The following is a 14,888-nucleotide window of genomic DNA, read 5'->3' on the forward strand; positions in this document are numbered from 1 at the left end:
ATCAGCACATAGCAAGTGAGGTAACTAAAATTCTGACCTCTGCTTCTGAGCCAGCCTGTCATATGAAAACATCAAGCTTTGTTTTAAGCAATTTGGACTTAAGTTGGGGGTGGGGTAAAGACAGACAACAGAAGGAAGAGATTTTAGCAAAACCATAGAAGGTAGAAAAAAACTATTTTAAATTTCTATATGTGATTTTATATTTAAAAAGAACTTTCTCTTATTCTATCACATTTAACTCTCTCAACCACAATTAGAAATAATATTATTTCTCTTTTACATATGGAGAAATTAAAGTTATGAGAGTCTAAATAAACTTATACAAGGTCGCAAAACAAACAGTTACAGAATCGGGCCTTGAATCAGGACTTCTTGCTTCTTTCCCACACATTTTCTGCTATCCCCTCCTGGGACTAAAAATGAAAAAACAAGAACTACTTTTTATAGAACTATTTATAAACAGACATTACTGTCTTCACAAGTTTGGGTGATGAATGCCTGCAGACTCCCAATATAAGTCATAAACTCCTACTGCATGTGCTGAGAAATAAATTACTAAAATAAATCGCCATCTTTTGCTCATTTATGCATGCTCAGCAGCCAAGACAAATATGACAATGCCAACCTGAAAAGTCGGGGAAGACAGCTCTGAGTAGTATTGGCTATGATTTGTGGGCTGGTCTGTTCTGTCATAGGGGCAGCAGCATTCTGCCATACATTAGCCCTTCAGTTCTCGTCAACACCCTTAGAATTGTTTACTCGGTTTATAAGCTTCAAGTGATCCAAAATACCTCAGTTTATAAGAAGTAGCACAGCAAAGTTCAAACATCCGAATGAAAGGCTGGGAAGAGCCAATGATAAATCTCTGTTAGACTAAGGTCAAACGCATGAATATTGTTATGGAAGAAAGACTGCCTCTGAATGGCCCATGCTCTGAATTCTTTGGGGGCTTTTTAGCCAATATACTGAGATTGCTATGAAAATCTAAGGCATGTAAACACTGAAGGCAATAAATAGAAGAGCTGTCCCTTAGAAATTTATTTTAAACAATATAAGCAAAAAATATCCATGTGATTTTCAAAAATTCCTTTCCCACACAGTGAGACTGTTATATGTGTAACACATTTCTTATCAAAAATAAAATTCAGTAATTATCAGAAATAGTCATCTTAATTATCTGACATTAAGAATTCACAAATGCTGGAAAAGTTGATATAATATGTTAAATTAAAAAATAATAATTTCTCCTTAATCATGAGTTCCCCTTGCTCAAACTCTGAGTATATGGAAATGTCTTTTTAGGCAACTTATAAAAATCAAGAATGAGAATAGAAAAAGCTGGTAAAGCTGTTGGTAAGTTATTGTTACAATATCCTAGGAAACATAGAAACACCAGTGAGAGTAAATTTAAGCTTTAAAAATACACTCCCTTGTCTGCAAATAGGGTGGAGATAAAATTATAAAGAGGAGATAAGGAGAGAGGGAGACCCTGAAGAAAAGAGCTGGTGTCCCATAAGTCCTAAATTCAGATAAAAATCAAATATTTGGTTGGAGTACACGCAAGAGGGTAAGATAATCATTTCGAGTGCATATTGTCTACAACAAAGCAAAAACAATTTATAAGTCACTGAAATTGCTTGCTAATCAGGGTTTACTGGAAACTACAGTACAATTACAGAAGCTGAAGAATTAGCTGGGAACTGTCAACTCTACAGTAGGCCCAAATGTAAACGAAGTTGTGCTCCAGTCAGAGCTGAACAACTACACTTGCCATTATGAGATGGCTGCTGAATGCCACAAAAGGCACTTAACTCTTACCATTGGCTTATCTGTGCATTCTGCTACCTGGTTGCCACATTAAGCTTAGTTTTGATTTGTTTTATATATATTATTACCCTATTATTTCCAGAGTGTTGAAAGTGATAACAGGAAGAGATGAAGAACAATAAAGAAAACAGAAGTAGAAATCATTCTATACAAAATTAAAAGTAGCGATATGTATACAAAAACGCAGGATCAATCATTTGATTCCAGTAATGATTATGAATTACAAAAAAAAAAAAAAAGACAAATGTAACATTTCAAAAATGCTGCCCTTGTGTTACAGGAAAGAAAAGTAATTGACAAAATAGAACAACATTTGCATATCAAGATGATCAGTTATCAATACTGAAAAGCTTCCTAACATAATCTTAATTCATGAAAAAGCAAAGCATTTGAGAATTTGAGAGTCACATGTGGTCAAAGTAGTGGTAATGAAACTTTTGTTATACCCCTCGGATGGTGCTACTGGTTCAAGTCTCCTTGAAGCTGTTCCATATTCCAAAAGAAAATGATTATCTGGAACATCTAGAAAGATTATCAGAAAACTAACTGCCTCAAGAGATTTTCAGCATGCCCAAGTGAACATTTCCTAACAAGAAAGAGGTACACCTGGCTTAAAGCTTTGAGGAACCAGATGATACTCTTTTTAGGTGGTTGTGCATGGAGAGCCTGCAAGATGTGACTCTTATTTGTGGTCAAATGCATTTATAAACAACATTTTGTACCCCAATTTGTTCATTAGTTCTTATAGGATGGCTGGAAATCAATTTCATAATGTCTAAAATTGCAACGGCAACATCCTTATTTAAGGTGCTCTACTTTTTATTTTATTTTAGCGAGTATGCTTTATTGAAATCTTAGTCCCTTTAACTCTATTCTTCCACTATCCCTTCTTGTTTCTCTATTGCAAACCCCAGGGTTGTTTAGGAACATCACCACCACAGTTGAGAAGGGATTACTGTAGAACCTTTCTTCTAAGAATTTTAAATCTTTGTAAAGATTAATTTCATTATAAAATATATATTTTTAAGTATGAGTTAAAAAGAGGTTACTGCTCTGCTCAATCAAGGTGACAGGAAATTTTAAAGCATTATTAAAATTAAAAATTATTAAATCACTTAAAAATTATTATTTAATTATAGTTTCAAATTTTGCTCTTAACAAAAATTAATTATAGAAATGGATCTATGTCCTCTCAAGTGCATGTGCTCATAAGGATTAATACACTCTTGACTGATTGATATGTATTCCGAAATTTTTTTAGTATGTGAGAGATACCAGAAATCTTAAACATCTTTCAAACTTCTTTAACTTTTCAGTCAGAATAGATTTGGAAAGGTTGCTTGATTTTAGGTTATTTTTAAATAAGTCCTTGAAATCATTCTGTCTTCTAAAATAACTATTTCACATTTAAGGGAATAAAGTTTTCAATGTTTTCTGTCATGGGTAAATTCAAAGATACGTACAACTTTTAGATTTGCTATTTAAATCACGTGGATGTTTGTTAACTAAACCCACTGAAAACTACTTAGAACTTTGTTAACAGTCATTCGTTTTACAAACATGTAGCAAACACACTATGACTCAGTCATAGATGCTGAGAATGCGATGGGGAGGGAGATGCAGGCTTTGCTTTGGTGGAGCTACTAGTCCAGGAATGGACACCACTGATCCAGGGAGAGAGAAAGTCACTCAACTTCAAGGGGCAGGAACAGAGATCATAAGCTGGTCAAGTGTTTTACACTTACTGGGAAAAAAAGGCAAAGAAGAATGTTGGGCACCAGTAATTACCAAAGTGATAGAATCCTAAGGTTTATGTTGTTTTATTTTTGTTCTTTATTTCCTTATCATCTTAACTTGGGTGGATTCTTATAGTAGTGGAGGAAAAGAGGATAAAATCTATATGGCTACTACCATTCCCCATCTCTGGCTTTTCCTCCAAGGGGTCATAGTCCTGGGGAAAGGTGAAGTTATGACCTTAATGATAAAGTTACAATGTGAAAAATGCCTTTTTATTACTTTATCCTCAAGAATGTGTAGCCATGCTAAGTGATTTAGCGTTTTCTTCATTTTTTTGGATGAGGTATGAATTTTTTTGAATTTGTCTCAATTTTTGTATTCGTCAAGCATTTGTATATTCTCACCACCACCAACCTATGCAGGTACTCACTATCTCTCACCTAGACTGCTCCAAGAACCTTCTAGTAGAACCGCCCCACCCCCATCCTCTCTCTGGACTCTACCTGTTCTGTACAGCACTGCCTGATAAATTTTAACATTTTCTTCTCTGCTCAAATATATCTAATGGTTCTCTATGTATAACTTTAAAGAGCCCTACACTACTTACTTTCGATTAAGTCTAATGACAAATGAGCCCATTTCACATTCTCATTTATGACTAACAAGAGGCACAAAAGGAGTTATTTGTAGTAAAAGCCTTCAGTAGCAAATTTGAAATCACAGCCTCTTCCAACTAAATTTCAAGTACTAATGCAGGACTCACCATTCTCATAAGTGCAATGGTTTGAACTTGACATCTTCTACTGAAAAAAATGTTCAATATTCAGATGACCTGGGCAACAGTGGAATAAACCAGATGCAATGGAAGATGTACAAACAAGTAAGAACAATGAGTACCCTGAGACCCCAAGTCTGGATCACCCATCTGAAAACTCACACCCCCAGTATTCAGCAAGAGGTTTAAAAGCCCTAGGTCAATACAAATTTTATAAAAAGACTCACAGAGCCTAAGTGTTTCCTTCTACCCTCTGTGATTCTTCAAAGAGCAGTCGGAGACTTATTTACTTCCTCACATAGGCAGCCTGGTGTCATCTGCACGTCCTTCATGCCAATATCCAACGTGATTTATTATACCTATAAACCCTAAATACTGCCCGGGCAGAATTCCTGGTCAAAACCCAAACGAGATAACTTAGAAAGTACTTAAAATGATCTCTGAAAAGAGTAAAAAATAATTTTTTAGAAATGGACAGACTTGTGTGAGGGAGTAGAAGAGCGTGAGAGAGGAGATGAGACAAAAATGACTACCACAGATCAAGTCAAGTAAGACAAGGAAAGATAGATAAAGTGGAACCAGGTAATACAGAGAAAAAAATAAACAGACAAGGCTGAGATTACACTTGATAGGGCAGGAAAATAAGGCAGAACATTGGCGTGGTGAAAGTCATGTAAAAAGAGGGATTCAAGACTTGACTGTGTTCTGGGCATGCAGTGAAAGCCTGCAGGAACCGAATCTGGAGATGGAATGGGAAAAATTAACAGTGGAAAGTAACACCGCGAAAGATATTTAGAAGATAGATATTATCTTGGGAGAGATAGGACAATAGCATCACCCCTTACTTTGAATTACAAATACTAAAAAAGGCTGCAACACTGCATTCAGCATGATATATTGCACTACATCCTCTAATATGCACGCCACTATTTCTGCACCAGATAGGAAACGAGGCCGAGTATGACTTTGGCCTTGTTGCTGGCTGGTAAGGTGACTGAGGGTACTCAGGAAGAGTTTAAAAACCCTCTAAACTTTGCACATGGTCTCTGATATATTATGCTGGATTTCAGAATGTCTTTTAAGCATGATGCACTCTTGATTTGTCTCCAGGAAAGTGGGAGTGGTAATGAACATGAGGTTTACCTAGGAGCTCCAGCTTGGCTAAAATCTGCTCAGCACAAGGCCTCAGGCCAGACAGCTTAGATCAGCCCTTATCTAAATCTCCAGCAAGCACACCTTTGTCTTCAGAACTGTTTACCTTGGAGTGCAAGATTGAGTGCAGTATTAAGCAAAGTGTGTTCACTTGAAGGCCAGCAAATTGCTTGTTACTGGTCCCTGAGGAGGTTCATACAGAAATCGAAATTTGTATAGCAATAAATTTAGCTCTGTTGAACATAAATAATGGAAAATAGAAAAAAAATGGAATAGTAATTTGTAAGTATTTTGAAATTTGTTTTTCAATTAACTTATAATTCATTTTCATTGTACTTCAGAAAAGTGTCAGTGTATAATTTATTGTGGGGGAAGTTATCTTACAACTGAGATACCCTGAGAAGTACTGATTTGGAGGTCAAAAAACATGTGGGCTCACAGAAATGGAGGCAGAAATGCCTGGATTTATTCTAAGTCTTATGGCACAGGAACAGAAACAGTCCCTGTGAGTCATTCATGATGGATCTCAGCGCACAGGAGACTCAGCTGAAGTCAATATCACATTAGCAAAATGGATGTGCATTTTATCCAAGTGAATATTTGCTCCCTTGAGAACGAGTGTCAGGGGTTGGCTGATGGTTAAGGATTCAGAACTTTGGAATCTTGGCCATGATTTTTTTCATCATATTGGCATGAACGGTGACCTAGTCAAAATTACCGAACCCCTCAGAGCCTCAGATCTCTCACCTAAAATATAGATAATGTTACATTCTTTATAGGAATGCTGTGATGATTAAAGATAGGTGAAAGTAAACATGCCAGTTTTTATAAAACCTCAGTAAATATTAATCTTTCTATTTGAGTCAATAAGTTAACTGATTCATGCTGATTGTCATGGTATACCTGTTTCTTTGAGGGGTTCCATTTTTATTACTGTTTTTGTTTTGGTTATATTTTTGTTTTCTTTTTCTTTGCTTCATAAATCAAAGATTGGAAACCATATAACTCACAACCCATTCCAATCTTGCTTCCATCTCTACTTCCACATTAAATATTTCTAAACTACAGTTATCAAGGTCAAACATATGATTGCTATATTTCACTTCTTATCCTATTTAACCTTTAATGGCATCCAAAATAGTCAACCTTACTTCCTCTTTCTACAAACGTGGCTTCAATGACACCATATTCACTGCTTTACTGCTAATTCTGAGTCTCCTGGGGAGAGCCTCTCTTACCCAAGCATTAAATATCTCAAGGCTTAGTCCTACTCTGGTAGATTGGATGTTTTATTATTATTCGACTTTTCATGCCCCACCCAAGCCACGGTTTCTCCTTGGCTTTGAGCTTGACTATGACACTTGATTTGGTAAACAGAATGTTAGAAGACATGACACAAACAGAAGCTTTAAGAGGCTGCTCCGTCACACTCAATGTGTGAAAGAGTATGCCCTGGGTAGCTACTGGTCCAAGGAGAATAAAGACTCATAGAGCAGGCCTAAACTCGAGAGGCAGCTTGAAGCCAAACCCACCCAATCCAGCAGAGACCAACTCAGCTATAGTCCACTTGTAGACCCAGGAATAAAATATAAATAAATGCCTTTAATTATAAGTCATTGTGATTTTGAGGTTGTCTGTTTCATAATAAAAACTAACTAATGTTCTACACACTCTGTACTCTCACTGCAACCTCTTATCTGTGACTATTCTTTGATATCGCCACTTGAATGTATCCAAAGTCTTAAACTCAGCGTGTCCAAATTGGAACTTGACCCTCTGTCCTCCTTGATTAAAAAACATTTATTTTATTAAAAAACTACACTATTCATCTAAATGTACATCCAGGATCTTATGAAGACTCTCTTGGTCCCTCTTATACCCAATTCATCAACACAAAACTTTCCTTCTAAGTATTTCTCTAATTCCTCTAATGCAATCTAATTCTCTTCTGCACTAGCACTGCCCTAGTCCAAAATCATTTTCTCTTATATGAACTGACTTTTCAATTTCTCTTTCTTAGTTGTCTCTAATATATTCGATATTCTGCAACAAAGAAAATTTTTCAATAAAGTGTTCTAAATTGATCACATTAATCTCTACTGCTATTCCTGCTTAAACATCCCCTTTGATGGCTTCCCAGTGCTCCTAGAAATGAGACTAATATTTGTAATACAGGCTATAAGTAGTCTTTCCTTGACCTCTAGGCTTAACTCCTTCTACAGCTCCTCCTATACCCTGTACCCTAGGAAAACCAGTCTTCTTTGAACTTGCCAAGCTTTTCCTTCCCACTACAGAGAACTTGCATTGTAGTTAACCCTGCCAAGACACTTTCTTCCAAATCAACTTAGGACACTTCAGTGGCCTGTAAGGAAAACAGGACAAAATATTTGAAACCAGATAATTCTGGAAAGCCTGAACATATGATCACCAGAATTGTGGCTCAAATGACACATAGAGATTTATTCTTAATTATTGCAGACTCAGACAAAATAGTAAACTATCCCCTTAATATGCTTCCTCCTGTTAACTGTCTTCAAGAAACTTTGTAAAATTCCTGATACTTTCTCTATTTACTACAAAGCGTTTCCCAGAAAATGCTGTCTGATCTTTGGAATCATTTTACCTTGTTCTATCATATAAGAGCCAAATTCCCAGACCTTTCTGGGTCCTGAATCCCTTATGTCTAAAGGTAAGAAATAAGCATTTCCTATCATGATGAGCTGTTTGCTGATTAAATGAGATCTAAATTTATTAATACACCTAACTTTCCTATGTCATTCCATTAGAATATATTTCTTAGGCTATATATTTCATGATAGACTGGTAAAATCAGATTGTATTTCAAAGGAAGCTTAAAAACAACAACAAAAAAGGTTTTAGAAAGAAAAAAAACCAAAAACCAAAACATTCAACTAATCTTCATGCTCCTTCCTGGATAATGAGGCCCCAAATGGCTACCCAGATACTCTGCCTGGCCTTCAAACCTGGCAGCCCATCTCCCTGTTTGGGTCCATTACCCTTCTTGAAGCTGATTCTGCCTCTCTAATATTTTAACTTCTGAGATATGCATTTGTTTGGTCAACTCAGCCACTGCTCCCTGTGCACGCGCTCTGTCCTCATTAGTCTATGCCATTGTTGTCCTTGTCCTGAGGAGTAAAAGTCAATGAGTGACCAGCAAAATGGATGTTTCTGCATGAAGATGCATAAAGAAGAAAGGCAAATAACCAAGTTTCAAATATTTGACAGTAACTATACAACATGATGATCTACTAAGGAGCTTATTCTTTAGGACTTTGACAATGTCTTTTCTATCATCTGGACTCACATAAGGTCTCTCACTACACTGCTTCCCAGAGTCGGTTTATAAATATTCCTAGCAGCTTAAGTGTCCTTTCCAAAATACTAACAGCATCAGCATGATAAATGTTTTGGAAAAAAAAAAAAAAAAAAACCCTAATACTCTCTACTGCCGAATTTATTTTGGAGACAAGGTCTTTTGAAAGAAAATAATTGGTTTTTGCTCCAGGACCCTGGGACAAGTACTCTATGTTAGTGCACGTGTGCTGTTTGGAGGAAATAAGAAGAATCTCAGAGAACTATTCAGGGCAAGATGTAACGCAATACAGGCACAGCCCTGAGAGAGAGGGGAGTTAGGCGCTATTCCCCAAAATGTGCTCTTGGAAGCAATAGTCCGCAATGCTTTAGTCCAAAAAGTATGACTTCCTATTAAAACTAGGTTTAAATAATTATATGACCAACCTGCAAATATTGTTGACCGAATCTTCTGGACAATGATGGTGGCATTTACAACGCAAGATCTTTGGACGAGGTGTGGGGGCTGTACTCTCACCATCCTCTTTCTTGGTGCCCACATTTAATTTTCCTGAACTTCGCAAAAGCATGTTATCGAGGAATTTTGCTGAAAAGAAGAAAGAGTAAGAGTGTAAGTATATGTGGGAGAGCCCAGCCAAAGTCTTTTGTCCAAAGAATAATGTGACATCAAATAAATTAAGTATTCATGATAATTAAAGATTTAAACAGAAAACAGATATTCTGATGCTTGTGAAACTAAAAATTATGCTTTCTATAACAAGTAGGCTACATAATTCTAGGTAACATATAACTATATGTCTCATATAGAATGCAGTATTTCTATGTTATAATACTTGTATTTGATTGACTGCATGGAGGTCAATAAGACATTATTATATAGATTATCTCTACCCTGTATGGGAATATGTGGGTGTATAACATCATTTTCATTTTCAGATGAGAAAATTAAGACTAAAAGTTTAAGTGATCTTCACGCAATTAATAAATCAGGAAGGCAGCATTTAAACCCAGATTGTTTGTGTCCTAAAACTCTCTTGACAGCAGTCTCTTTACTTTAAGAGTCTCTTTACTAGAGATATATATATTTTTAAAGAAATTATGAAAAATCTTTAATCTGAAAAATTACATAGGAAGATGAAAACTTAGTTATAACTAAGATATATTTTAAAAGATACATCTTCTCCATCAGCTTTTACATGCAAAAGTGCATACCTATATTAGTGACACTTCTGCATCTTTGATGGAACACACAATAGAGTATGATCACAGATAACTTTAGAAATAATCTTATTAGGTCTCATTTCTTTACCCTTAAAATGGAGATAATATAAGCACCTACCTCATGTCAAAACCTTATAATGTACATGTTACATAGTAATATTTGATAAATGCTAGCTAATATTATTAAAAGAATATATATTTTTTTACATTTTAAATAATAAGACAATGTTTCATTAAAATAGGTTGATATATCACTGAGTTTTCATATTTTCCTTCTTTACCACCACTTTTGGATAGTACCTATACTCAAGAAGGGAGCATGCGTTAATTGATATCTATTATGTTTCCAGGTATTGGAATAAAATCTCTCATACAGGCTATGTCGCTGCACAAATTGTCATCCAGAGCACTGTTTAATTTAAAATCTCTCAAAACACATCCAGCTTGCCTATAATTAAATCAAAATTTCAACAACAATATTATTTAAAAGATTGTTGGGCTAAAAAATGAAATTCTAGGTCAAAGTGCAATGTACAGTATGGATGTGTACAGTGTACATGTGTTACTTTTTAAAATAGCAAATAGATACCTCTAGCCATTGGTTACATCTGACAATGAGAAGTTTAGAAAAAGATCCATAATTTTTCCTGATTTTCTGTATGGCAAGCTAATTAGTTGAATTCTGGTTCTCAATATTACTAACTTTATAATCTGAATAACCACAAAGTAACACAAAGTGGTAAAAATAAGATATTTAAAACCTATTATATACTGCTTCCCTCCATACCAGACCCCATCTCTGTGAAGTTTTAAATAAAATAATAAAAATCATTTATTATGGATATATTTACTTAGCAAATATGTATTAGCTGCCTACCCTGTTCCAGACACAGCCTGTAAGTAGGATGAACTAAAGGTACACAGAATTTACCACTTGGTAGGAAAAGTTATTAAATAAAATATTTATACAGAATGGTCTACATTATAAAGCAAATATCTCATACTGTTGGGAATAAGGTGTTGCTTTGTAAGAAACATTTTAAAGGAGTCATGATTTTCTCACATTTCAAATGTATATAAATTACAGAATTATGTAAAATTCAGCTATAAGAAGGTTCTTTGCAATATTGCTTATAACAATCCACGTTTAAAACAATAGGAGATAAATTAGATCTCTAAACTGAGATTCCTATGTGGCCATTAAAATGTTGAGGTAGAAGTACATGTATGTATAAGAAAGAACATTAAAATATAATTTTTGTTGAAAACGGTAGATTTACAAGGTATTTTAATTATAAAATATCATACAATAATAGGAAAAGAGGCTAAAAAATGAAACTATAATATAAAATAGATCAAGAGAAGACACTAGCAGTAAAAACCTAGAAAGCAAAAGGACGTTCAGAAACTGACTTAACAAAACCAGGAATGCTGATCCTAAGCCAAAGGTGGGGAGAAGCCAAGAAGCAAAATAATTTTATCACTCAACCCCCAAAAGGCCCCAGAGTAGTACCACAAGTTACTTTAAGAAGTGAAAGTGAAGGGAGTATTGAAAACAGAAGGAGGCTTAATTCTATCTTAAAAGTCAAAGCAGCTTCAGCTAAACTTTCTCAGTCTCTACAGGCGAGAAAACCTTCATTCTCTACCTCTGCAAAAGACTAGAAGGGTAAATATGATATACACAGCATTGAGATGCCATCCCTTTTCTCTTTTTACCATCATGGTGAGGAACTACGGGAAACCAAGCATAGAGGCAGGCAAGAGTACCATAAACAGTCAGCGAACATTTACTGCAAACACACAGTGAACATTTATACTGGGTGTTGACTCCTTCCATCCTCTCCACCTACATGGTTTCCAGAACTCAATGTAGTCTTCCTTATGCTCTCTTTATTCAGGAATCTGACCAGGTCATGAACAAACAGAATATCTAAAGGCAAGGAAACTAGAAATTTCTCAGTGAAATAGTCCTGTGACATTATCCTACAGTGAGGCCCACTGGTGATAAGATCTACCCAGAATTCTCAATCAGCTTTCATAGTGCTTCTTTCTCTTACACATAAGTGACTAATTCAGGGTCATTAGATAATGAAGAAAGCCTTAAACATCAAAAGTTGAGAACAAAACAAATACACAGACAAAAGCCCCCTGACAGCAAATAAAAACTTACGAACTATTACTAATACTCTCAGCTTTGTAAAAAATATATTGCATCAATGAAACAGGAATATGTTCCTATAAGAAGGGAATAATAAGAAAATCTAAAAATATGATTGTATAAATGAAAATCTCAGTAGGTGAGGTGAAAGATAAAGATTAGGAAATCTCCCAAAATGTAGAACAAAACAGAGATGAAAAACTTACGTAAATTAAAACATCAATCCAGAAAATTTAACAGCTGAATAATAATAGTTCTAGAAAGAGAGACTTGAGAAAATAGAGGGGATGAAATCATCAAATAAATAAATCATGCAAGATTCCCATAAGTGAAAATCCTGATCTTCTTAGTTTGGAAGGACCTATAGAGGATATGAATAGACGGACTCACACCAACGTATGCTATGTAAAATTTTATAAGGCAGCAAAAGAGAGTTTAAGTTTAGAGCAAGAATGAGAGAGAAATTAATACCTGGGAAAATTATAAATCAAACATGAGGGCAGGAAAAAAGCATTTTAGGTTTTTTAAGATCTCAAAAGTTTACCTCCATGTACATTTCTCAGAAAGTTATTCGAAGAGATGCTCTGCCCAAATGAAGGCATACATAAGAAAACAGAATATATTCCTTCTACTAGGGGACCCAACCTGAGAGAAAAGTGAGCATACTCTCAAGATAATGGTAAAAGAGGATCAATAAGATGAGAATGATGCACTGGACCTAAGGGATAAACAGACCTAACTGAAAGATTCCAGGAGCGCTATCTCTAAGAAGTGGAAATTATTAGAATAATTCATATATTTTAAATTTAAACTGAGAATTCAGAAATGAATTTGTGATGGGAACGTAGGAAACCAAGAAAACAAATAACATTTTAACTGCTTATATATATATATATATATATATATATATATATATATATGATGGAGGACAGAAATATGTGTGTATACAGTGGGGGGGTGAAGGTCATAAAAGAAAGCTAAATCCTTATCTTCAACAGTGGGAAGTCAAAAGTGATGGCTAACACTGAATAATCAAGAGGAAGCAGTACAATTATTTCTTTAGAAATATGGAAGGAAATACCAAAAGAAAGAATGTAAAGTGGTGTAGATGTAGTTGCAACTGGAGAGAGATGAATTGGGAGGATGCTTGTTTTAAAGGCTCTTTAAACTATGTTAAAACAAAAAATAGCAAGTTTTAAAATAATATATCTCATACGATGATCCCATTGTAGCTTGTGTATAGATGTGTGTATATAAAAGATAAATGTGTAGAAGGAGTCACATCTATATGAATATTGAAAAAATATATAAATATCCTACTTCCTGTAGGAAAATATAATTATCTGTCAGGGATTATGAATTTTGAATTTTGAATCGTGAAATATACAGTTTGCATTCATAAGGGCCATGATTCCTGTTTCTATGTCAGCATGGATCTACAGAGTAGTAACAGATAATAGTTGGAACTATTTAAAAACATTTGCAAATTGCTTCTTAGTTTAAACAGAGAAGTAATTAGTCTCATATTCTGGTGTGGAATGAAGAATATCAGTAAACAAAGAATTAGGAAATTAAAAAAAAAATCTAGCGAAGAAAAAGGAACTTCCCTAGTAAGTCTTCATTATAGGATTCACCACTAGACCAATAAACAGGGTATGGTATTAACACCAAATCCACTTTTGTTTACAACAGTTTGTGTGGCATATACATGTGCTTAAGAGTGTGGTAAATCTACACACCTCATTCTATATTGCAAGTTATCGACAATCTATTTCCTGGTATTTTGTAGGACATTCTAAGTTCACTACTTTAGTTATTTTTAAGAAAAAATACCTGAATCTGGTAACTCCAAGAAATCTACATAGTTAAATCCTGGCTCTCAAACACTGGAGAAATCAAGAGCGAGCCATTCTTTCTATAAAGAGTGTGCGCATGAAATATTGCTGCGTAATCTTTTAAAAATTACTTAATACTTTAACAAGTAGTTGAATTACATATTATTTTACCAGAAACATATTCACAAAAACAAAAAAATAAGAAAAGCATGGCTAGCTCACAATACAGACATGATTTCTATAAAATTAGTTAGACGACATCCAGAATAAGCACGAAAGGTTGCCTTAATACAATGTGGCCTAAAAAAATAAAAGTAGTGAGATAAAAAAAAGATTGCTTTTAATTGGCATTATTAGATAAGTGGATGATTAAATGAAAATTTGAGACACTATAGAAAGTTCTTCACTTGCTTTTGCCAAAATAAGCAAATCAAGGGAATATCTTATGTAAAAGTGTGCAACCGTACTTAGGAGTCAATTAATCTATGTGTATTTAATTCTTTGTGAAATGAAAATCATTATCACATAATTCACAATATTTTCGATCACCAAATAAAAGTAAAGTAATTAAATGATAATTTGGACATTAACAGGCAAAGGGGAAGAGAAGCAGAAGCAGCAGAATAAAACAATCTGATAGACTCACCTTAAAAGCTAAGAATACCGTTAAAAAGAAAGACTATAAGATCTTATTGAGGGCTAGTCTGCATTTGAGAAAAGGGTCAGTGAAAAACTGAACTTGTCTTATCTACTGTTATAATGACGAAAAGGGATTTATAAAAGGATCACTTTAATAGAAAGTCATACTAAATGTGTACAAAATTCAGCCACACACAAGCAAGGCATTTTG

General features: G+C 34.7%; 1 protein-coding gene across 12 annotated transcripts in view; it reads right to left on the reverse strand.

Moving 5' to 3' along the window:
* BMPR1B (bone morphogenetic protein receptor type 1B) overlaps positions 1-14,888 on the reverse strand; it is a 326,532-nt gene that overhangs the window by 37,357 nt on the left and 274,287 nt on the right. For all 12 annotated transcript variants that reach the window (XM_036227685.1, XM_036227684.1, XM_016144341.2 and 9 more), the window contains one exon: positions 9,251-9,410. In XM_036227685.1, coding sequence (XP_036083578.1) covers positions 9,251-9,410 — 160 coding nt within the window. The remainder of the gene's footprint in view (positions 1-9,250; positions 9,411-14,888) is intronic.

Source organism: Rousettus aegyptiacus, unplaced genomic scaffold (genome assembly GCF_014176215.1).
Source record: "Rousettus aegyptiacus isolate mRouAeg1 unplaced genomic scaffold, mRouAeg1.p scaffold_m13_p_10, whole genome shotgun sequence".
NCBI classification, from domain to species: domain Eukaryota; kingdom Metazoa; phylum Chordata; class Mammalia; order Chiroptera; family Pteropodidae; genus Rousettus; species Rousettus aegyptiacus.